This window comes from Callospermophilus lateralis, chromosome 6 (assembly GCF_048772815.1).
Source record: "Callospermophilus lateralis isolate mCalLat2 chromosome 6, mCalLat2.hap1, whole genome shotgun sequence".
NCBI lineage: Eukaryota > Metazoa > Chordata > Mammalia > Rodentia > Sciuridae > Callospermophilus > Callospermophilus lateralis.
Genome location: NC_135310.1, coordinates 5,315,710 through 5,340,686, shown reverse-complemented (window position 1 = coordinate 5,340,686; position 24,977 = coordinate 5,315,710). Strand labels below are relative to the sequence as shown.

Sequence of the window (24,977 nt, the reverse complement as noted above, 5' to 3'; positions counted from 1 at the left end):
AAATTTAATGAACTAAATGCAAATTGAGTCTCCATTCCACATTCTATCCTTTATCTCTAGATGAAACTCTATTTTTTTGTTTGTTTGTTTTCAAGGTAAGAGTTTTAAGTGTCATATTTCTTATGCTGCATTCAAGGAAACATGTCCCAGTTTTGGATGTTGTCCCTGTTTAATCTTACACATGAAGCTCTAGCAAATTTAATATTGGCACCCTTCACATGTACTTCAAATCAAATGTGAAATTCTCAACGTTTCCTTTGCAATAAAATAAGGTGTGGAATTGGTAAATTTGATGCAAACCTACTTCTTCCTTGACATTTGGACATCTAGTTTCCATTTGGGCTGTGTTTGGAAGATGGGGAAGTAGAGACTTTTCTTGGCCTAAATCTCTAATAGTAGAGATGTAGACGAGAGAGCAGGATCATAGGAGACTAACAAAAGGACTGGAAACTTAACTCAGTGGTAAAGCAACCCTGGGTTCAATCTTCAGTACGAAGTAAGAAAAAAGCAAGTGTCACGGCAGCTGTGGGTTTAAATAAATCTGCGTGGGTATAGGATTGCTGCTAGAAGCAGCAGACCTACTTTGGCCCTGACCACCATCACTTAGCTCATGTTTACTCCATTGGTGTGCAGTTGCATCTCACTGGGTACTAGGAGCCAGGACGGCTCTGGGAGGGTGCAGGCCAGGGCCCTTGCAGATCCTTGTCAGGCAGGTTCTGCCACCTGCACACCAATCTCCATCACTGCACACAGACTTTTAAAAAAATTTTTGCCTCTCACGCACCTCTCATAAGATCATTATTTTATGGTTTCTATTCTTGTTATCATCTGCTATAAAACAAGACTCTTGAACTGCTAATTGATATTCTGTGTCCTGCCTTTATCGGCCAACCATACTACCTAATAATAGCTACCTAATATACAATCAACTTTAGGGGTCTTTTTAGCTACAAACTAATTGGCTCTTTAATGTTAGTATGTAGCCTGAATTGTTGATCAACTTTCAGAATTTTATCATCCATATTAAGTGTACAGTAAAATCACAATTTGTAAATATCACTCTGTACACTGCATTGGACAAAATAAGTGCTTATTATTGGGACATGGCTTTTCCTTGCTGAGATCTTTATTGTTTTTAAACAAGTAGGTCTCTTTTAAATGGCCTGTTTATATCTTGTTGAAGAAAGGCAGGACATACTACCCTGAGATAAAAATGTTTGTTTTACATAGTTTAAATGAAGGATACAGCATGTATGTGGGAGTTTTGAGTGTTTAATTAATTAATTTATTTATTTATAGTGACTCACACTTTCTGTGTATTTTATCTTTGTTTATCCTGTGACATGTTCTTGCTCCTAAACCAGGTATGGGCAATTAAGTGAGAGATAATACAATGGAAAATACAAAAAGATAAGGGAGACTTATTTTTCTCTTACTGTGTGTCTCACACTTTGACCTCTGCATCTGCCCATGGAAAGCAGTCTTTGCATATTACTTATACTGAGTGCATTTTACACAGGCAAGCAGGCTTCTTGCCTGCTGGGAACAAGGCTCTCTACCTGGCCAAGCAACTCTGACTTGGAGCTTCACACTGCCTATATCATTCACAGTGCTGGGAAGTCCTCTGATGCTCTTGAGTTTGTGAACTGCCTCCTTTGTGTTGGATTTAGCACAGTATCTATGTGATAGTAAGGTTTTCATCAGTCATCTCAGTACCTGAAGATAAAAGATAGTAGGAAGGCGCAGGAATCAAGGAAACTAAATAATTTAAAAGGAATTACACACAGTTGTGTATGATCAACAAAGAAAAGTACACATAGACTTGTCACGATGAGGATTGGATAAGAGGAAAGACATTGGCATGGCCACATGCCTGTCTAAGAAATGTAGTTTGCATGAGGTGGTGATGGAGAACCTCTTACCTTCCCTATCAGGAAAACAGACGCTCTTTGACACGGATTTGGAAATTCCAGGAAGAGAGGGGAAATAAGAGAGGTTGGATCTGTTACTGCTCTTAGACATTTGGAGAAAGTGCAGTGCTGAGTTGAAACGGAAACCTCTGACATGGAGCTGATCAACTGATACACTCAGAAATGGATGCTGACCGGCTGGTGCTGGTAGATCATAGGTGCAAAGGGCTACATAGTGAAGCCAGTTCTCGAATGCTGAGTGGAGAGACCACTACCTGTGGCAGGGACAGAGATAGGAGGAGCTTCTCATGGAAGGGGTGTTGTCTCTTCTCCCCCATCCAGCTCTTAAGACTAGCTTTATCTATCACCCTCACTATGTCTCATTTGAAAGACTCACAGAAAACTAACTGGCAAAGAAGAAATAGTTTGAGTCTTACAAGCATTTGAAAGTATACGATGGGGTACTTGAAGCTCAACACTACTGTATTGTTTCAGAGAAAATTTTTGAAAATTGAGAGCATAATTTGTCTACTAGTTTTATAGGGTAAGTTAGAAAAGTCAGCTCCAGATTCAAGTTCAGATATCTACCTGACCTCAACTTAGGAGTTTAAAATAGGTATTTCAGACTTAACCTTTCAAAACAACTTTTGATTCTGCATCATTCTTTCACCTTTTCATCTCATTAAATGGAACCAGCATCCACTTTATTGCTTAAACCAGAGAGTTGAAACATCATTCTTTAATTTTTCCTTTTTCCTTACTCCTGCAACCAGATGATCATCAAACTTGTTTCCTGCACTGTGTCAACCCTATGGCCAGTCTCGTCCTCTAACAGAATGAGCCTTTACAGCTGGTTACATCACTCTTCTCTTTAAAACCCTGTATTTAAATTTAAATCAGTTGAGTTCTCTTCTCTAGCTGGCAGGGCAAATGAAGGTGTTGATTGGCATTAAAATTTTGATAATGTGGACCCTCTTTGATTCTCTACTAGTTTGTTTGTTCAACTCTTATTTGCCAAGTGAATTATTCGTGTATTTTTGGGTTTGAATAAGGTCTTTTACCTGTTCAAATTTTTTTAAAGGGGGGGGTAAAATAAACAGTATGGATTTATGAAATCCATGAAGCATTATTGTATGTAGGCATAGTGGGGAAAGTCTGCGCTCTGGGAGAGGAATGCCCTTGGAGCTGTTGAAAGGCAGAAGGTACGGGATGCTTCTCTAGATGAGAACCTGCCTAACTTGGTGGCTGAAGTTCATCAGGTCTATTCTGAGGGACTATGACTTTTGAGTAATGAAAAACACTGCAAACAAGCCTGCTAATACAAGTAAATTTCCTTGAATGGTAAGCCGGAGAGTAACAGGCTTTTCTTGTAAGCAGTGTTTCAAAATTTTTTTGATACAGTTTTTATTTGAGAATATTTATACACTTATTTTTCAACTCTATAATTAACATTGTAAGATTATATTTTTGTGTATACTTAAAAGATCTTAAAATACTAAATAAACATGATTTTCTTTATTTCTAATATGAGATCTTTGATGAATTCAAAAAATACTTCTAGGTAAAGGCTTTGGAGTAGGTATAATATAATGGTTTAATCTGTGGATTTTGAATGTTATTCTTATTTGGAAGCTAGTGTGACCTTGATGTAACTTTGGATAAGCTACCTCATCTCCAAGCTTCAGGAATAATATAGTACCAGTACCTTAGTTTTATTATTAAGTATTAATTATTCGTGTGTTTGGGGTTTGAAGAACCTCTTTATCTTATCTCTAAATGATAAAGATCTGATATCTGGTTCTAATAAAGTTGAATAGCATATAAATTGCTTCACCTGAAAATGTTAAAGCTCTGTTATGTAGTGTTAAACATGGCCTGTTTCTATTACTGCAATGTGCATAAATTTAAATATATATTAATACACATCCATAAATGTGTCATCCATAATTGCAAACACCCCAAAGTTCAAAATGGTATGTTTACCCTGCCTTTAGACACCCCATCCCAATAGTATACAGATGAGATTATAGGAATGTTGCTCCCCAGCCCTGCTGGGGGTGTTATATAATCTCTGTTATATTGTCCTTCTGCAAGTCTGAAAAAAACTGAATTCTTAAGAAGCTCCTCAGGTACCTCAGGTTTTAGGTATTAACAAGAGTTATGTTTTGAATTGTTAAGTTTTAAAAGTCAAGGTGTGCCAGGCATGGTGGTGCATGCCTGTAATACCAGAGACTCTGAGGCTGAGGAGTATCACAAGTTCAAGGCCATCCTCAATAGCTTAGTAAGGCCCTAAGCAAATAAGTGAAACCCCCTCCAAAAATAAATAAGTAAAGGTGTTATCATGATGCTTTCCCATGCACTTCATCAAACCTGTGACCCAGCAACTTCATTACTAGGTATTTATCCTTTGTAAATGAATAGATTACTCCCTTCCCCCAAAATCTTGTACAAAAATTACCATACTGGCTTCAATTCACAATATACAAAAACTGGAAATACACAGATGTCTAGAGCAGAAGACAGGATAAACAGAGTACTGCCTAGCCCAGGAAACAAATGAACTGCGGGTGCTGCAGCAGTAGGGTGAGTGTCTTTCAACACTGTGTGGGAAAGAAATGGGACAGAAAATCTCATGTAATTCCATTCTCTGAAATTCTAGAATAGGCAAACTGAATTGTGTGAGAGAAGCAGGTGGGTGATAGGTACTTAAGGCACAAAGGATTTGATTGATAGAAATGTCCCATCTCTTGATGTACATTCATCAAAAATGAATGTTATACTTAAGACCTCAGGATTTCACTGCACATATAAATTATATCTAAAGTTTTAAGTGATTTCAAAATATGGGACAAAGTTATGTGAGTGCAGGTAATCACTTGAATTCAGCATTGAAAATATGATTTTATGACCTTATCTTAGTTGTGTAAGAGTGGCTTCATTTGTTACAAATGAAAAAGTCAGTGTTGCATTTTTAGATATGCTGATCCCTGACAGGGTTCTATAAAATCCATTGCAGAATGTCCAGAGGTAAGATGTGTAGCCTCAGGATGTCTCATCTGATCAGTTGTTTTCTTGGAGAGAAGTCTAACATCTGGCTGATAGAAGCTCTGGAGCTTCTGCCTGTAGTCAAGCTTAGTAGCAAGTTTTCTTATCTGAACTTGAACTTGAAAGAGGTAGCACATACATCCAGTTGTGTTCAGGTAGTTACAGATGCCTACTTTCTGTCAAAAGCAAGACAGAAAAGTTGAAATCATCAATTCTTTGTGAACTTAATTCTATAATGAACTTGATTGTCTCCTGAGGCACACGAGAGTCTCTTGCTCTGTAAATACCAGTGGTGATGCTGGTAGCCTGAGTGATGGGTGTGGTAAAGAGCAAGAGTGAAGCCTATCCTGGAGTGACAGCATCTGGGTTCAAATTCCAGCTCTGCCAGCTAAACCCATTGTTTTTCTGGAAGGCATTAGTGTAGCCTGCCGCTGAAGCCGTGGCCCAGCATAACATAAATCTCTGCCAGCCAGGGACGACATTATGGCAGATGACACCGACACTTCTTAGTGAAGGCTTGGCTACTCTGATTTTTATTCTCCTCTTGAAGTGACCTCTGTTCTATGTGAGTGTCCTGCACACTGCAGAAGGCAGGCACACATGCATCCGCTGGCGGTGCACGCATGTGCATTTCTTTCATCAGCATTCTGTTTGGCTTTCTGCTATGTTTGACGCTGAATTACCACCTCATGAGTAGTTATTTTTGTCATTCAAAAGAAACAGTTCCATTTAAACATGTTTTCAATTACCTGTTCTTTCCAAAGAAGACTCTTTGGTATCTTTCTTTCTGTTTTTGATTGAGGTAATTTGCCCTCTTTTTGCTGACACTTTCAAACTTGGGCCTCTTCTTTCTCACACTGGATGGAGGTATAACTACTGCTGCCTTGGGGGGAAAATTTTATAGAGTATAATATGTAATGCTTGTATTCTTTAATTATGGCATACAGATTTATTTGAACCAACTTGATAAACTTTTAAGATTAATAGTTTTTCATGAACAAGTTTAAGATGTTTTATAATGAATTGCAATTTCTTCCCTTTTATTTTTAACCAGTAATTTCTGTGTCTTTCAAAGAAATCCTATTCACTTTTTGTTTTCATTCATCTTTATGCATGTTGATGGGGTCAAGGAATAGTGATCCCACATGTGCAAGTGTCATCTTGCGAAGTACTCTACTGGAAGCAGACTTGTAAATTAGGAGTGGCCTTGATATTTTCATCATCTTTTTTCTTTAATTCTCTGTGGTTTGTTAAAAGCCCATTCAGCAGTTATGTTTGCTACAAATGATAGCATATGCATATTCATTAATGCCCAAGATCTTTGTATCATTATCATCTGTGTAACAGAAAAGGAGGAGGCCAAAAAGCTTTCACTTGTCCTCATTCTGCCCCTTTTTTTAATCTGAGAGAAACAAGCTTATTCTGAAAAACGTGTCATCAGGTCATTTTTTTTTTTTTTTTAAATATTAAATCCTAAGAATGTGTGTGTGGGGGGAAGGCACTTAGTTTTATCCTTATCACCATCTTTAGGGACAGACTTTAGAGATGGATCTTCATCTACTGCTTCCTTTTGCTGTGGCTAAATTGTATCCTCTTGGACTTTGACATTTGGGATTTGGAATTAAAGATTTCTCACATCTGTCATTTAAGACAGTGACCATGGGTTTATCCAGTAATAAATAAAAAATAGGCTCTTTTTTAGGGGGATGTACTTTAGAGGTGGTGATGTTCAGCAGACTGATTCAGGACAGAAACAGTATAGTCTAGGGATGGCCCCATGAGAAGATAGCATTGATTGGATTTTGTTGGATAGGTAGGATTTGGAAACAGGAGTAGAATGACATGGAAAGAAGCATTGGCAGTAAAAGAATTTGCACAAATGAGTGACAAGAGGGAGTGATCTGGTTTGACTTTTAATATTGGGCAAGTATGTGAAATTATGGATAGAAGATTAATAGGTTTAACTTCAGGTGGTAGTTTGGGGCCAGATCATAGGTAACTCAAACCTTATATTTTTAGATAGTAAGAAACTGAAAGGGTTTGAGACATGAGATAGTTGAGAAACATTTACAGTTGTATTTGGGGCTATTTTTCTGACCCCTGAGTATAATTTGGGTATATAGATTTAGTAACTGTCACCATTAATAGATTATTCAAACTTGGGCCTCTTCTTTCTCACACTGAATAAAGAAAAAAGATGATGAAAATATCAAGGCCACTCCTAATTTACAAATAATTACTGTATTAATAATGACTTGAACAAGGTCAACAGTAGTTAATGGAAGCTGGGCATGGTGGCGCACAATGCCTGTAATCGCAGTGGCTTGGGGGGCTGAGGCAGGAGGATTACGAGTTCGAAGCCAGCCTTAGTAACAGCGAGGCACTAAGCAACTCAATGAGACCGTATCTCTAAATAAAATACAAAATAGGGCTGGGGAAGTGGCTCAGTGGTCAAGTGTCCCTGAGTTCAATCCCCAGTACCCCCCTACCCCCCCCCCCCCCCCGCCAAAAAAAAAAGTTAATGGAAGGGTAGAAAGAAGCCAAGGTAAAATAAAGTGGCCAAATGTTTTGATGATCAGAGATGATCTGATTTTATGTCTGTCTTTGTAGCATAGTTGTTATTAGTGCCCTTTTTAGCTTTTGAAATGTTTCCTGGTTGGGAAAGTAAGTCCTGTGACAACCCTAAAGATAGTGTTTTCTTTTGCAGTGCTGGGGATCTGTATTTCTTTTAATGAACATATCTGAGTTTTGGAATATTCATTGAAGTAATACATACTAAAGAAAACATACTATATTTGATTTTTGTCTCACATTTTTATTTATTTCCATTTCAAGGCAGCCACTGGCCATTGAGAATGTCTTATGTAGTCACATGCCATCCCTGAGGAAATAGGCTTTAGAATGTCAGAACCTTAGGATTCCCAGGTCCCAGGTTTTTGTTTGTTTCCTCCTGATTGAAGTAGGTCACTATAGTCACATGGTGTCTGATTATTTAAGGCTTGTGTGTAGATCTAGCTATGTTGTTTGTGCAAAGTCTAAATGCTTACTGCTCCTGTGTTCTTCCACACACAGGCAGAAGGAGAAGACAGCCTGAAGAAGATGCAGCTGATGGAGCTTGCAATTCTGAATGGCACCTACAGAGATGCCAACATTAAATCACGTAAGGATGAGACTGAGGCCTAGGGTTGTAGCTGTCTCTGTTGTTTTGTCTACAAACTTCTTTTCACAGCATAACACATGAGCAATTAAACTGAAGAATTGAAGTAATTGTGTCATTGAACAGGGGAGCAACAGTTCTATTTTTAATGCTTTCATGAATTACTATCCTCTCTTGATTTTATTGTATGCCAGCATATCGAAGCTTTAGGTTTGTAAATACTTCATTTTTCTGATGACATTTTGATATCAAATTGAAGAAATTTCCTGTTCTGTACAGCTTCAAGGCCTCCAGTTTATTTTGTTGTATTTATGCACAATACAAGACTTTGAAAGCTTTTTTAGAAGTTAAAGTGTTACTGGATGAATGACCCTTCTGTTGAATTCTTTCCTGTCCCTTTGCTTGCATGTTCCCCCTCCGGTGTTTTTCCCTGTTGAGTTCACACGTGAGTTCACAGAGATCAGTGGGTGGTGATAACTATTTCCAGTCTTCTATTTTTCTTCTTAGAAATCTGTGCATGATTTTAAAAGCTATGAGGATTTCTTTTTTAAATTAAAAATGAAATGTATATTTTGAGATAATCTAATGGTCACACATCATTAAGCATAATATTATTTTTCATTTACTAATGATTTTAAGAAATAAATTTTAAAGTCCTTGCCAACTTTCTAACATCTAGGCGACTCATTGAGTTTAGAAGTGTAATTATTTTACAAGTGGTAATTTGTAATTGACTTTAATTTATGCATGAGAATGTGAGCATATCATTAATGTCATGAAGTTAGGATCTTTTTATTTTTTTTTTCTAAGAAGTTAACTACCAATGTTTCAGGATATACATATAATCATCTAGTGGTTACTGGTCTGACTTAATACAATGAAAATTATTCTTTCTTTTAATTTGGAACTGAAGTTACACTAAAAAATATACCAAAACTGTTTCTGTGGACTCCAAATTACAAATTTTTTTGTAACATCTTTTAATGCAAATGTTTTCTTGTGCTTCTGCATGCACCTTTAGTTTCAAGAAATCTTAAAAAGCAGATATATCAAATATATAAACTAAATATAACATTTTATTTCATTTATTTTTTTACAGTGGCTTTTAATTTTTGCACATTTGTTCTTAATCACATTGGGAAAGGGAAAGCTGATTGCATTTGATTGGTGTGCTTTGGCATTTTGTGTGATCAGTGCATGTACTAATGATTTCCTTTTATTTTTCTTCTTTCCTGCTTTTTTCTTTCTTTTTCCTACTCCTCTCTCATTCTCCCATATTTTATACTGCTGTCCCTGTACTTCTTCCTGAATTTCTTTGCTTACTGTAGCAGCCCTTGCCTTTTCTCTTGCAGCAACAGCCCAGGCTGCTCCAAGGATCATAACTGGGCCTGCGCCTGTCCTCCCACCAGCTGCCCTGCGTACTCCTACGCCAGCTGGCCCTACCATAATGCCTTTGATCAGACAAATACAGACCGCTGTCATGCCAAACGGAACTCCTCACCCAACTGCTGCAATAGTCCCTCCAGGGCCCGAGGCTGGGTTGATCTACACACCCTATGAATACCCTTACACGTTGGCACCAGCTACATCAATCCTTGAGTACCCTATTGAACCCAGTGGTGTTTTAGGTAAGTTCTTCTCCCTGGTGGTCAGTGATATTCTTCATACATTTTGTTGCCCCAGACTTAGAAATGATTTTAACAGTTTTAGAGAAGTGTTTCTGCCCCTTTTAAGGGTTCCCCTGTTAAATAACTGCACCCAAGTTTGTTCAGATTCACTTGATAACTCAAATTCGTTTGTTTGGGTTAATTTGCAATGTACATCTTAAACAAAAAATAACTTTCACATCTGACATTACTAGAATTGTTCTTGAGTTTTATTTAGGTTTCACCCAATTGTCCTAATGCCTTTATCAGCTCCTCCTTCTGGAGTTAGATTTCTTTTGACTCATGGGTTTCTTTAATGGCTAGTTGTTAACTTCTAAACTTACCCATGAAAGTATTTTGAGATTTTTATGAAATTTATATTATTGGGTGCTAAGTATTTGTGATCACTTTAAATGGGACTATATTATTGGTTGCAATCTTAACTGAACTTTGAATTTTTTGTCTTTTGAAGTCCTAAGATGAAACATGAGACAGCTTTCAGTACAGTTTGGAATAAATGAGTAAATATGCAGTTATTGAATTCAGATTCACACTGGAGGCAAAAATTAAGGTCATACTGTAAACGCTTGGTTTTTACATGAACATGAACAAAAAGTGGTGTGCTCGAAAAAGACATTACTGATGCCTTTTTTTTATAGAGTGGATTGAAATGCCAGTCATGCCTGATATTTCAGCCCATTGACTTGCTGGATGAAGGACTAGAACACAGCAGCTGTTCTAGCACGACCAGTCAGTGTGGGACAGCTGTTTCCACGCAGCCCTTTTGTTTCACCAGACAGAATCTGAACACTTTCTTTCCTGAATTGTATATGACTTGGTGCTGCATGCATGCTGTTGACTTTTAGGACTTTGTTCTTTTAAAGTTTATTTTTCCCAAGCATTAACATTGATTTATAAAAATTTGAAAATCTTTAATGAACCCGGATATTAAGATTAAAGCTCGAAAATTCATTGTTCAATTAAAGAAAGCCACAATGCTCTGTATGTTATCTGTGTGTGTGCATGCACTCAGGTGCCTTTTGTTTTATGAACAAATACATTTTATTGTACATGTTTTCTGTCTAAATCATTGTATAAAGTAATTACAGGTCAGAATTATACCACAGAATATTGATGAGAGGCTTGTTTCTGTTGCACATTTCTTGAACATTTTTAAAATAACATGTAACCTATAACCTTATTTAAGTTTTCCTTTCTATTAATACTCTCTCCTGTGGCCCCATGCATGCTCCTTCCCCCTAGAAATCCTCTCTGCTGCACCCACAGCATCTGTTCCCAAGGAGTTAGGACCCTTAATTTTCTGTAGGGCTGAGGCTCTTAGCCACCAGCTACTGTTCCAGGACTTTTGAGTCCAAGATCTCCCTAGTTTTGCCATGTAGTATTACACTTGTATACAATTAGTTTATCCAAGATGAAAAAGGGGGTGATGGACCAGTTTACTGCTTAGAAACAGCAAGAGGCACTGCTGTAAACTTTGTTTCTTATTATAAACTAACATGCTTTTGTTTCCATTGGGAAATTTTTCATTGTTAAGACCCACTTATTAGACTGGCAAAATTAAGAGCAAAATACAGAGATACCTATTTGGCATTCATAAGGTGATTAATAACATGCACCAAATTGGGAGGGGGCTATCATAATCAGTGTTATTTATTGCTTTGCTACCTAAGCAGTAAAACATGATATTGACCCCTTGGAGAATAGAGGGGATTATTATAAATTACCAAGTTACAATAAATTTGCACACAGATAACATGCATGCTATATATCAAATCTCACATTAAACGACTTTAAAATAAGCAGTGCCTTTCAAGACAGATGCAGACATGTGTGTTGGTGGTAGTGAGGAGATTGGTATTAGCATCAAATCTTCATTGATGACTAATTTTTAATTCCCTTCCTTTTATCTTTAGGTATGGCTTTCCCAGCGAAAGGCTAAGAATTCAAGATCGGTCTTAACTGAACCCTCATCAGATCTGAATTTAACAAATGCTTAGTCTCAGCAGCCTCCGGGGAAAAAGCTTAGCCTAGCAGTCAGTGGCTTACTTGCACTTTTTGCACATAGATATAAAGTAAAACCATGTTCTTAATTTGGTTTAGTCTGTAATATGACAAAGTAACGGTAATTTATAAAGGAGTGTACAGTAGTGTACTGACTGCTAAGTGTACTATACTGTTTGCTTTACTAATCACCTAATTCATTGCAGTTCATACTTATTGACTCAAAGTTTTAAACCACAATCTGTAGGCTTTAAGAATTGCTTTTAAACCTTTTTAAATAATAAACTCTGGAAGTGGTCTTAAGGTTAGCAAATAATTGTCAGTATTAAACATGGCATTATTTAAGTAGTCCTGCTGCAAGAAAGGCACTTCAGTGAATATGTGACTAGTAAAGCTCAAATATGTTTGGATCTAATAGAGTTCACGAAATACTGTAACTTGGGGATTGTAAATGAATGGATAAAATAGGTTAAGGCCAACATGTTTGAAATGAATGCAATATTAATAGATGCATATATATGTGACATATAATGGTTAACTTTAAAACTACTGTGCCTTAACATGTTTCTTAAAACAAACTTTTGTAGTAAATGAACATTTGAAAGAAATCCATTTTGATAAACCTGCTGTTAATGTTTTTTTCCCCTTCTGTATGTTTTCTAACTTTGTCTTGGTAATTGCAATTTAACTAGGTGCGGTGGCTACTAAAGTTCGAAGGCACGATATGCGTGTCCATCCTTACCAAAGGATTGTGACCGCAGACCGAGGTTAGTTTAGTTCTGCAGTTCTTGTTTATAAGAAATGCGTTGGATGTCCATAAAATTTGCAACACCACACCTGATAGAAAAAATGTAACTGCTTACCTGTACACTGTTTCTTTTCCTTTTCTAAATTCGTTTATAATAATTGACAAATTTAAGGGTTGGGTTTTTTCTTTTTCTTTTTCTTTTTTTTTTCTCCCTTTGTATTTTAACTTATTAAATCTTCTATTCCTATTACTATGATTTATTTCTACTAAAACATAAATTAGTTAATTTGGGGAACTATTAAATTTTTTATTTTGCCTTAACTATTTTTCATTAATAACTTTTGCTAAAATTTACCTTTTAATCATTCTGAAATTTTGGGTTGGTATTGCAAAATGAATTGAATGGATGGTGCTTTAATGAGAGAAGTAAAGGAATATATGCCTCCTGTGTACTTTTGGAGAAAACTGAAGATTTAGTTTCCATTTCTCTTTGTAATAAAACACTTGAGCCACTGTATAAACATGAGGGTATACATGTCAAGTACTTAGCTGAAATCAACAAAGTCAGGACTGTGAAGATAACTTTCATGTAGTTGGATTTTTTTTTTAATAAATTAGAAAATCAGCTCCCTCTTATTCTTACATTTTCTTGCCAAAATGGATCCTTTGATTTTTGTCATTTGCTGCTAAAATATTATTTGAAGGTAGATGATCTCCTCAAGTTCTGTGGTGTGTGAGATCCAGCTTTTGGATATCCTTTTGGACTGACCTGTGACTGGAAAATAAGTCTTCATTTTTCTCCTTTGAACATTTGTAATTTGTGTCCTATATTTGCCCTTGGACCCTTTTATAAATTATTTATGCTTATGGAGAAGTGATATTTTCGGTTTATTGACATTGAATGGTTTTTGTTTTTTCATCAAAAGATAGGGAAACCCAAGCATGGTTGAAAAGCATCTTCAAAACTCTTCTGTTAGAACACATTTATTACTAATTAAATGGGTTAAAGACTCTTTTAATATTATTAGGGGAAAGTGATGAATTTATACTCCATTTGTACATCCTCTATCAATTTGATCAGACAAATATAGACTGCTGTCATATCAAACAGAACTTCTCACCCAACTGCTGCAATAGTACCTCCAGGGCCCGAGGCTGGGTTGATCTGCCTAGTGCTTCATGGTTACCTGGAGTACTAATGATAAATACTGGACACAGTTGTTGTCCACATTAGAAATAAAAGATTTTTCCAGTGACCTTGATGACATTTATTTAGCATCACAATAATGAGAGACCCTTGTAAACTTTTAATGAATATAATTTGTAGTGATTTTTCAATGAACTCTGAGTAGTAGACTCCAAGTTCAGTGATTATCTATGAAAATAGTGCCCCTTTTTAAAGAAGTATTTTCATTTAAGATTTTTCTATCCCTGTATGCCCTTCTTTCAGAGACTTGTCTTAATTTTAACACAGTAATTATTGGTTTATTTATTACTCCAATGCCTTCAGATAGTTAAATATTAGAGGAAGATTTTATAAAGTATTTGGAAAACAACAACACATTCCATGCATGGCTCTTTTGTAGTGATGTGTATTTTGATTAATTTTGCTACTTTCAAAATGCAATGTCAGCAAACCGAAATGCTTTTTTTTTTTTTTAATAGTAACAATATTCATTCATTTTTACTATCACTATGTGCACTCTTTGGGTCTAAGGGAGATGTCTGAAGCCTTCACTTAAATTATTTTATTATACTACTGTTTTCTCTATTTTTGAGGTTTTTCTTTTTTAATTTTTAAAAGTATTTTGAAGAGAACTTATTATAAGCATTTTGGATGAAAGAAAACTCAGCCCTTGGACATATAACCATGTAATTCTATATGATCATTTAGAGTACTATGTGATAGACAAATATCTAGTTCTTTACTAAAAATAAACCCACCTCTATAAATATTTCAAAACTAAATTTAAAGCCTTTAAGACCAAGTGACTTTTTAGTTGTAATGAACTATATAAATGGTTTTGCACAGTTGACATACCTGTGTGTACTGTATGAGACCAGGACTTGGCAGAGGATATATTTTAGGTGTACTGGTATATATAAATGGTAGTTTGCTTTGTTTTTCTACTCCACAGCCCCCACAATCAGAAATTTTTCTGAATAATGATTTTACAAAAACCATTACTTAATAATTTGGATAAACTTAAACCATTTTAATCAGAATTTTAAGTAATATCTAAAATGCTTTAAAATTCATATTTTGGAATACCTGTGAAGAAGTAGTGTGACAACATCATATTAAATATTTATTTTCTCCTTTGATTTTTGGAAGAGCAGTTCTGAAAATATTAAATAAAATTCTACTTTTTAAGACATTCAGGGAAGATTTGGTCACAATGACAATACCATATTTTTGTAGTATTTATAAACTATCCTAAATGATAGACTATAGTAGAAACATTTTCCTCATATGAAGGTAAATCAGTCCATCATAGAGATCATTTAAACTCTGTGAACTTTATGCCTGCTGGGTTTCAATTTATGAAGTGGCACAGAATCTTAACTTTGCACTGAGTATCTTTTCATTCACATCTCCTCTGCCTTAGTCACAATGGCAACAGTACAGAAAATTCTATCGAACCTCAGAATATAGTAGAAATAATTAAGCTGTTGAATATGAGTCTTAAAAATCATACTACTGTTAAGTGGACCAAGTTTGGTGAAGCAGAATGTGACAGAGGTTGGTTAAGGAAGGAACAACTCAAGGACATTGGGAATGATAACTTTTCCACTTGAGAACTACTTTATGTTTTACTGTAATTTTTAAAAAAACAACAAAAACTTTTTTTGTTCTTTTTGTTATTTTGCAAAAGAAAATAGTATTTACAGGTGGCTTCTTTTAAAATATAAAAATATAAAGCAGGAATGTATATGAAATGTCAGATTTTATTGTATTTGCAGAGTATTAGCTTTGAAATTGAATAAAGAAAGCTGTTTGTAGATTTAAAATGCCTTATTGGTATCAATTAGAAATTTCTTCTATTTTTTGATGTACTTAGAGCTCTTTGAGGTATAGAATTTTAAATGGCAGGATTTTACAGTGTTTACATGCAAGTGCATTTTATAAGTGTTCTATATGTGTAAAATAGTATTTTCAACTGGAAATTGTTGGCCAGTGCAGAAGGCCTGGCCTTTTTCTAGTTCCCATGATGTTGCCTACACTGCTAGACTACAGTATTGCTTTGTATCATGAGGCCAAGAAACTCCATGTTGTTTGTAAATAGAATAATTGAAAAAGCAATAAACATTTATTGAACAAAAGAAACCTTGTTTGGCCCAGAGTTTATGTTGAACCAAATTGCTCACAGAAATTTAAATTTCTTTAGATTCATTTCTGTTAATCATCAATTATTAATAATCACATCCATCATTAATAGTTGCTTTAATGCTTGCATCTGAGAGAGTACTAATGCTTAATAGCAGTCAGATACTGATAACTGCACTGACTGTTCAAAATTCTGTATATCAAACCTATTCATCATTGTTTTCCAATTTCTTTCATTGACTGCTACTAACTATTAGTTGTTAGTTGTATTTTATTTCTATTTTTTCTGTTAACCAATTTTTTTTCTTTTGTGGGAGTGGGCTCCTCTTCATTTGTTCAAATCATGATATGAATTGTCATGATTTTTATTGTATTCTGTAGATGGTGTCGATCAGTTTGTCAGAATTAAACATGCTTTTTTTTTTTTATTAGTTGTGATTAGTTTTTCATGTTGTCATTAAGCCGTCACTAGCTGAAACTAATCTCTTCTCTATCTTTTCTTTTCTTTTTTTTGTTTTGTTTTTTGTTTCTAACCACCCAGCCGCCACCGGCAACTAACCTATGACCTTCTGACCTCTGAACTCTTCACCCAATGATGACCTGACCATGCCTGCCTGCTGATCAGTTAACTGGTAATCGCCTTTGCTTGCCTGTCGTCAGTGCAGCGAGCTGAGGCACTTGTCCGTTCGTCTTACCATCTAACCAAACAAAAGACAAAGAAATTGTTGTCCTCCAACTCAGCTTCCCCCCCCCCCCCCCATTTGGGTGAAAGTGGTTCTAGAACCTGCACTGAATAGTAGTAAAGCAATAAGGCCCAATTCATCCCACAGCACTGATCATCTTTCAATGTCCCACCCCAAGCGAACGGTAAGAAGGCCTCCTTAAGAAGGGAGACAGATGGCCCTTAACTACTCAGTGACAGAGGCAGTTACTGTGAGAGACTTCTAGGAACCTTTTCTTCTTATAGCAAAGTCAAGCTCTCTCTGAATGTACTGTGTGATGATGCATCATGCATGAACCTTTGGTCAGGGAAGTCATTGGTGAAGTGATTCAAAAAGTATTCAAAATTTGATATACTGTTCAGTCACTACAGTGCCCTCAAAGGGCAGAAGTTGCAGCCTTTTTTATATTGCCTGCCAAATTTGAAGTATTAGAAGAGTGTGCCATGAGAGAAAAACTTAACAAGGAGTTTTGAAAAGTAATGCAAAGAACAAAACTGCAACACTATTTTTTGAAAGATGGATATCTGAGTTAAAATTACAGAACCTTTATTTTACACCTCCTTAAAAAATTTTTTGAGAACAAGGTACATGCATTATGTGTCACATTACTGGGCAAACTGTTCAAGTATTTTTTTTAAACCTCCCTGTATAGAAAAAAATCATTAAGGATGTAAAAGCCATGCTTGCCTATTTGCTGTATACATGTAATGAAATTGTAGATAAAGTGTAGTGCATTGAAACAAATGAACAAAAAGTAGATACTTTTACTATACAAGGGTGCTGGTGCAGAAAAAATATATATATTTTTGGAAATGTAGCATTTTATACTTTCAAGTGTTATAAAAAAAGAAAAAGAACAAAGAAACCCTTTATTTCATTAAATGATTTTTTCTGGTGGTTGTCAAGAAACAAAAGACCAAAAGAGCCTTTTTGTCTTTCTTTTTTATTTTTTAAGTATTGGAATAAGTCTAAAGAAAAGAAAGTGCCTTATTTTCCTTCATGGTCATTTAGTCAAGTGTCTTGTAAGATCAGCTCCTCCCTCAAAATAAAAGTAAATGCATGTTACTCAGTCGCCCAGTATGTGAAAGAAGATGAGAGGGGGACAAATGAGTTGAGGGTTTTGAATTGTATGATTTGTGCCACGTTACCTTGATGCAAGTTTGCCAAATCTGATACTGTGAAAAAAAATTTGAATAACTTTTCTAATATCTGACCTAGTAAGTTTTTAAAAAACATATCATAATTGAGTATTTTTGGTTGTTACAAACTTCAGTGTTAACCTAAAGAATTCTGAAAAATTATGTGAGATCTGAACACCAGTTTACAGGCAAAATTAGAGCTTTATTGTATTTGGAGATGAGAGATGCATTGGATTTTTTTCGTAATGGAGATATAATAGTCTACTTAGCAAACTTTTTCACAAAAATGAATTTTTTTTTTTTTGTGACTTTCATTCTGGAAAAAATAGTGTTTTTAAATGACCCAAATTTAATGAGACTTGTTTATAGCATACAGATAACTGGCATAGTCAAAGTCCATCTTCTGCTGGCTTTAGCAATCTCCCTCCTTCTTCCCACATATGCCCTTTTTGTCACCTTTTTTAACTTCAAAAGAATGTGAAAAAGTAGCATTATTGTGCATATGAATACTGAACTACATTTCAGTTTAAGCTTCCAATTTCTCACGAAGTGCAGTTTTATAGTTGAAACAATTTGCATATAAAGGCTACATGTAAACACTTGAGGAAATCATTAACTGCTCAGTACCAGACGTGGCAAATCTCAAGTGACAGTGGACTCCCAGCTCATCAGCTCGTTCCCTCTTCCATACCTTCACGGCTTCATAGTCAAGGTCAGCAGGAAACTCAGTTGGCACCTTCATGGTGACCTCTCCATCAGCTGTCTGTCTTACTTGGAACCGTTTTCAGTTTATTTACTATGCAATAGACAGTTGTTGTTTTATATTCAGCTAGTTTTGGTTTAATGTGCCACTGCTCTTTCTGTTACACATGCCATTGTTTTGATTTATTTACAATATATGCCTTGCCATTTTGATTTTAATTTTGTTTGGTTGGTTGAATAAATTGCGACACTCAAACACTTGAGGTGATAGTTAAAATGATACCAGTATTTGATCCAGCTTCATCTCAACTATGTTAAACCTGGACATTTTAGATGTTTATCAAAGGTCTTTTATGGGGAAGAAAGTAAAACATATGAAATAATAAAAGTGTGACATGAGTAATGTCGGCTCTGAACAAACTTTTAAAAACTTAGTTGACAAAATTTTGGATCAACTTAAAAGAAGCATGACTTTTGAAATCTGAATGCCTTGGTTCTCAGTATTATCATTCTTTTTGAATTTATTTCTTATTAAAGTATGTAGTTTTTAAGACTTTTTTCTGACAGTATTATGTAATTTTTAGTGTGGGTAGATGGGAGTGTCGCTGGTATGTTAATGTACAGCTGACATGTATTTTTGTCTATTCTTTATTATCTTAGTAGTTTTCATGCTCTATATGTACCATAACCAACCTATTGCCTATGAGAAACATGTAAGATAATGTATTTACAGCCATTGTTACAAGTTTATAATGTATTTTTCTATCTTGTTTTATATGTATGTTATATAACATTCAAAAAGAATTTTTTTCTTGATTGAGAAAAGGATACAAAATGCAAAATCCACAATTTTGATAACTGAAAATTGCCAATTGTTTTGCAGTACTTTATTATATTGGGTGTCTTGTCTTTCTTGGGCTTTTAGTTAGCTGATGAATGAATACATTAATTAGACACTTTTGGGTTTTAGTTGGGATTTTACATAGCTTGCATTTTAATTCTTTGGTTCTTTGCTGTTTCTATTAACCCATAGCATTATTTTAATAAATGTTATAATACCAACCTACTAACTCTGGACTATGTCTGTTTATTAACCTTTACATGTTTAATTAAAATAAACAAATAAAGACAAAAGAATGTAAAGTCTTGAGTTCCTGGACTAACCCTGAAGACCGTGACCACAGATAACATAGCGTGACTTGTTTTGTGTTGTTTGTCAGCTGACAGTTTCGCACACTACTGTTCAAATGGCTTTGGTTATTCTGGCCTTCTACTTCAGGTGTAGGTGCCAGTGGAGATGAGAACAAAGTAGCATTCGTTTGAGGCATTCTTCTCCTGGTCATGCCACTTGCCTTTCAGCATCTGCATTACTAATTCCACACTTCTTATTTTTTCCTTCTCCAAAATAATCACTGTCTGCTCACAGCATACAGAGTAGAAATTCAGTGTGATGACATGCCCTGATAAAACAGTTTCATTCATTGAACAGTCATTTTAATTTCTATGAGTAGGTGATTTTATGGTCACATCATAAAGCAGAGAATTTTTGTATTAAGATGTTTATTTTAACATGGTATTTTTCCTTTGTAAAGCATTGAATTTGTTTACCCAGCTGTTTCTAGGTAAGGCTAGAAGCAAATTGGGTCTGTTTTTCCTAATAGTGCAGAGTAAGTGATGAGTAACCAGGATGATGCAGCCCCACCTCTTCCTCACCCAGCCTTCAGTGAATGATGGAGCTTTTCTCAGGTGTTTTTTCTGACCCCACTTCCAAAACACAGCCAAGATTGATGCAAGAAATTTAAGGGGGAAGAACACTGAGATTTGAAAGGTTAGGTGTGATTAATTTCTTGCATGCAAATCAATCAGAGAAGGTATCTTAAATTCCCTGCTTTTCGTGGCCTGTGTAAGTGGACCTCTAAATCTTGACTTCTTGAGGTGTGTTTATGTCACAGATTGGTAATAGCCTTTTCTGTGAATCCATTCTCCTGCGTTAAAAAAAAAAAAAATTCTCAGGATGAATTTTGCATTTGTAAATAGTGGTCTATTTTTGTAAATTATATTTTATTTATTTAAGAGTTCTAAAATTTAGGGCTGAAATGAGTTACATGTAATAGTCATAATTATATCAATGTGCTTCTAACCAGATTATCAAGATATTTCTTGTTTCATATATGTGTATGCATATATGAAATTATCAGAATAGTGATAATTTAATCACCAATGAAAAGGTCATTTGGGTTATGTCATTTCTCTGATGGAAAGAGTAGGCAGTATATCATTGTTAGGTAGGCAGATCTTTAATATGCTACTTATCTGTTGAAGTTCACATTGCCATAAGAAGTTTTCATGTATTATTCTGTGAAAATTTGAAGATGCCTGTCAAGCTGCTAATACACCAGTTGTGGTACCATGTCACTTAAAGTGATGAAGAATTTCTATGCAACTTGCTATTCTCTGAAGCCTATGAATGCAGTCTCATCTCATTTTCAGTTAAGGGTACTTTATGTATAATTATGTCATATTGTCACCTTTTATGTTGAAAATGTTGTAAAAGACAGTTTTAAAGGGTGAAAATAATATTGCAAATCCCATTTTTATACAGGTCGCAATAATATTAAACATGAAACTATCAAGTTGCTGGAGTGGTAAAATTCGAGTTTATTGCTTGATATTGTTATTTGATAAAATGATTGATAGTTGAGTTTTCAGTCAAAAATTGGTGAAATTAATATACTTAAACATTCTTTTCCTTCAGGTACAAAATGTCAGGAAGAACATATGAAAGTACATGTTTGCATATAAGCCTAGTCAATAGTTTTTGTGTTAGGATACATGTGAGCAGTTACTGAAGCATGTTGTCCATAAAACAGAAGATTTACTCGTGATATACAAGAATAGTATTTGGTAAAGTTTTTCAGAGTAACTAGATCAGTGTAAGGTATCATTTTCTAGTGCAACAAAAGCAGATGATTGATTAAACCAATGGCTGTTTGTTGCCAATTTCTGCCAGTGAAGTCTAAACACTTTGATATCCTACGTGTGACAGTTGGAGGGAGGCATTCCTTGCTTGTTTGGCAGGGGATGCCTGTCTTCATTAACCTATTTATGGACTCCTATTTTAGAAATATTCATGGCACACAAGTTTTTCTATGGTGTCTTCACTATAAAATTATGTAAACTGAAGTGCCTTTGTTTTGAAGAGACTTAAAATTATATATACAACTAGTACTCAATGGTGACTCTAACACAGTGCCTCCTCCTGTGTTGTTCCTGCACTTACTGCTGTGGGTGGAGTGGGGGAGGAGGAATGACTTTGGTAAGTAGAAGGTGGTGGTGGGTGGAGCAGAGAGCAACACTTGTTGATTTGATATCACTTGAAATTTTGCTGTCCCTTCTTAGCAAAAGATATTACATTGTGGAACGATCTCTGTTCCCAGTGTATAAAAATCAGTTAACATCTCTTTTAAGGTGTTAACTGTTGAGAAGCTTTGGTCCTCAGATTTATCTTGTGGTTTATATTATAATGGTATGTTTAAAACTTGTGGAAATTATAGTTTCTATATATTATATACAGACATTGGAAATGGGTGTTCCCAAAGCACTTATGACTCGAACAACAAAACAGTACATGAAGTGCAGTAAGCCACCTGGAAAGACTGCATGTGCTTTATCTTAAGCCACTACAGCTGAAAATGCTGCCCCCACACACATGTAAATACCAGAATGAAGAATGCAAATTTAAATTTTAATGCTTTTAACACTACTTAAAAGAAGCTTACATTCTTTAATATGTAACTATAAGATGATCATATAACTTGCTCTAATTTTAGTAATAAGAAAAGGAAATAAATGAATAGACTTACAGTATTCCTCTGTTGGACTGCATATCCAAAATAGTTTGCATTTCTAGTTATTAAGAAATAATGGTGCAATTTTTATGTAATTTTTAAATGTAAGAAAGCAATCCTTAACCAATTTTTTATCTCACCTACTATGTGTAAAAAGTCTGTTACTTATAAATAATACTGTTATAAAGTAAAAGAGTTGGTGAAATATTGTTTCCAATACTTCCTAAGATCTCTTCTTGATATCCAGTTTTGTAACTCCTTGCATTTTCCAGTCTATCTTGTTTATATAATTTCCAAGTTCTTTCATTTTCTTTCCACCCATTCTGTGGACTCTAGATTCTCCTTGACAGTGTCCTTTTCACCAGCCTCTCAAAGTAGCTAACAGGTCAGCAGCCATAGGACCAGGTAGACTACTAGCCCAGAGACGTGTCTTGGTTTGGCCTATACATGTGTTGGGTTTGGTTTTGGTTAGAGTTTTTTGTTATTTATTTATTTATTGCCTCCCCCCCCCCCCAAATTACTTGCCAACATTAAAAATCTAAAGAGTAAACTTAATCTTCATGAAGTCTGCTCAGTTCAAAGATCAGAGTATCTAGCACATGTTTTCAGAGGAGCCATCAGCTAAAACTGAAAAACTATTCCTATTACTGCTTCCCCATCCTGTCTTGCTTTTGGTCTCTCCTCTCCTGGCTCCTGTATTGCTTGTCTGTCCTAGTCAGAGTGATGATGTGACTCTTCAGACACCAAATTGCCTCCCCAAGGGGGATCATGTAGAATAGATTTTAATGATTTTCCTCCTGAAAAATGAGGTGAATATGGTTTCTGAATTAATCAAACATCAGTCACTGTGATTCATATGTGCTGTGTTTTGGTGGAGTGAGATACCTATTGAAGTGAAGGCAGTAGATATTTAAATGTTCTTCCTATTGTGATTTTGTTTTAATTATTATCTGCTGCTGTTTTCATAGCAACTCTTGGTGATGTTAGAAAGTAGTACTAATTGAACTTAAGAATTCCATGTCTAACAGAAAACGTTAGTGATTCATAAAGCCTGGAGTCAAATTTTTCAGGAAATGTGTATTAAAGTTAGATTATGCTAATTAAGTACTGTTTTGTGAAATATGTGCACCTTCATAAAAGTATCACCTGTTTTTGCTGCGGTTCCAGTTTTTCAGAACATCTCTTTGAATTAAAATGTACTGTTATCCCTGTTTTCTTAATTTATGTTCTATATATATTGGCTGCTTAACTGGATTTTAGTGAAAGTTATGGGGAAAATGAATATGAATAAAAGAAGAAAACAATTGGCAAATAAGTATTTTCTTGCAGGAAATTTTGAGTTATTAAAATGTCAGTATTAAAAATTTCAAGATCACTTATCTAACTTAGAGCTTGTGTCAGGGTTGGGAATAAGTAAAAATGCCTTGGCTGTCCTGGAAACCTAAGTTTTCAAAGCTGCTCTTACCTGGTATTTTAATTGATGTATTCTACAAAATTAGACCAGCAGTACAAAAGGAGAGTTGACTCAACAGTCTATATTGATAAAATTTTTTTCATTGTTTTCTCACTGATATAAAAGGACATTTAAAAATTGTTCAAAAGTTTAAACCTACTAGGTTTCCAGATGGTAGGAGAATGGAACACTTGAAGTGGGTGAGTGGAGTGCAGTGGGAGAACATCTGAAACAGGGTTTAAATTGGCCACAGGGAAGAAGCAGAATTTGACACAATCTAGAAGTGGTCTGTCCTCTAATAAGATTTTGTTCAGTACCTCCCATTTCTCTTTGGTTTTATAATGAAAGCAACAGGCATGGAGAGAAACAAAGGGGAAAATGTAGTAGATGTTTTATCGTGTGTCTTCCTAAAGGGCATTGCCTTTTCCTTGAATTGTGGGCAAGTCTTTGTAACAGAGATTTATCACAAATGACATGCACTACTTTACCGATACGGTGTATGCCTTTAAGCAAGTAAATACCAAGTGGCTTGTAAATGCCTGGATTCCGACCTGCTCCTTGTATTCTGCTAAAGATCTCTTCACCTCCATCCTAGAGTTTAGTCAAGGAGTTCTAAAGTCCAAAGGCAGACGGAGCTGTTGTAAAAGGAAGAAGTACTTGCCAGGAGGATAACTGGTTTTAACTGCTGAAACACATCTGCTCTGTTCTTGCCTATCAAACTCCATATTTGTGTGGCCAGAGTGTGTGTTGAGGGAGATATTGGGGAATTCCTTATGTCCTAATGCAAAGAGAAATACTACTTCTCTTCAAGTCTGCATTGAACAGAACTGATGGAAGAATAATAGAAAAAGTCCCACAGATTTCATCTAAATAGGAAGAACAAATTTTCATCCTGCTAGAAGCAGAAGTGGTACTGTAATGCATGCTGTGGTATCTGCACCCTTCTGGCAGGTTGCTTGCTGTTTGGAAATCTGGATCCAAGTGAGTCTTCTATTGAGGGTCTCCAACAAGCTGTGAGGAATGCCTTCAAATTTGCATGCGTAGTAGACAAGCCACTCCTCTTAAGTTGGAACCTATTTCCCCCATGAAATTTCCTAAAAGAGTTGAAACTAGGTTTGAAATAGAATTAAAACTGTACTGGAAAGGCAGAGTAAAACTCATTAGGCTGTGTGTTGGAAAATGATTGTTTACTACATTGTACTCTAGTGCCTTGAAAAGTCAGACATTAGAAAAAAGGACAGTAGGAAGGATCCCCTG

The 24,977-nt window shown here is 35.4% G+C and overlaps 1 protein-coding gene across 8 annotated transcripts in view; it reads left to right on the top strand.

Annotated features, from left to right (window-relative positions):
* The window catches only part of Qki (QKI, KH domain containing RNA binding), a 135,898-nt gene extending 114,843 nt beyond the window's left edge, over window positions 1–21,055 (top strand). The window contains exons 5-8 of one of the 8 annotated variants that reach the window (XR_013091576.1): window positions 8,028–8,115; window positions 9,441–9,740; window positions 11,693–12,547; window positions 16,398–16,422. Coding sequence is in view for 7 of the 8 variants with exons in the window: in XM_076858055.1 (XP_076714170.1) it covers window positions 8,028–8,115; window positions 9,441–9,757; window positions 11,693–11,776 (489 nt within the window). In the remaining variant the exon portion in view is untranslated. Of the gene's footprint in view, window positions 1–8,027; window positions 8,116–9,440; window positions 9,758–10,417; window positions 15,857–16,397 lie in introns of those variants that run through there. The other 7 variants (XM_076858052.1, XM_076858049.1, XM_076858048.1 and 4 more) reach the window with 7 other exon arrangements.
* Window positions 21,056–24,977: the final 3,922 nt, after the last annotated feature.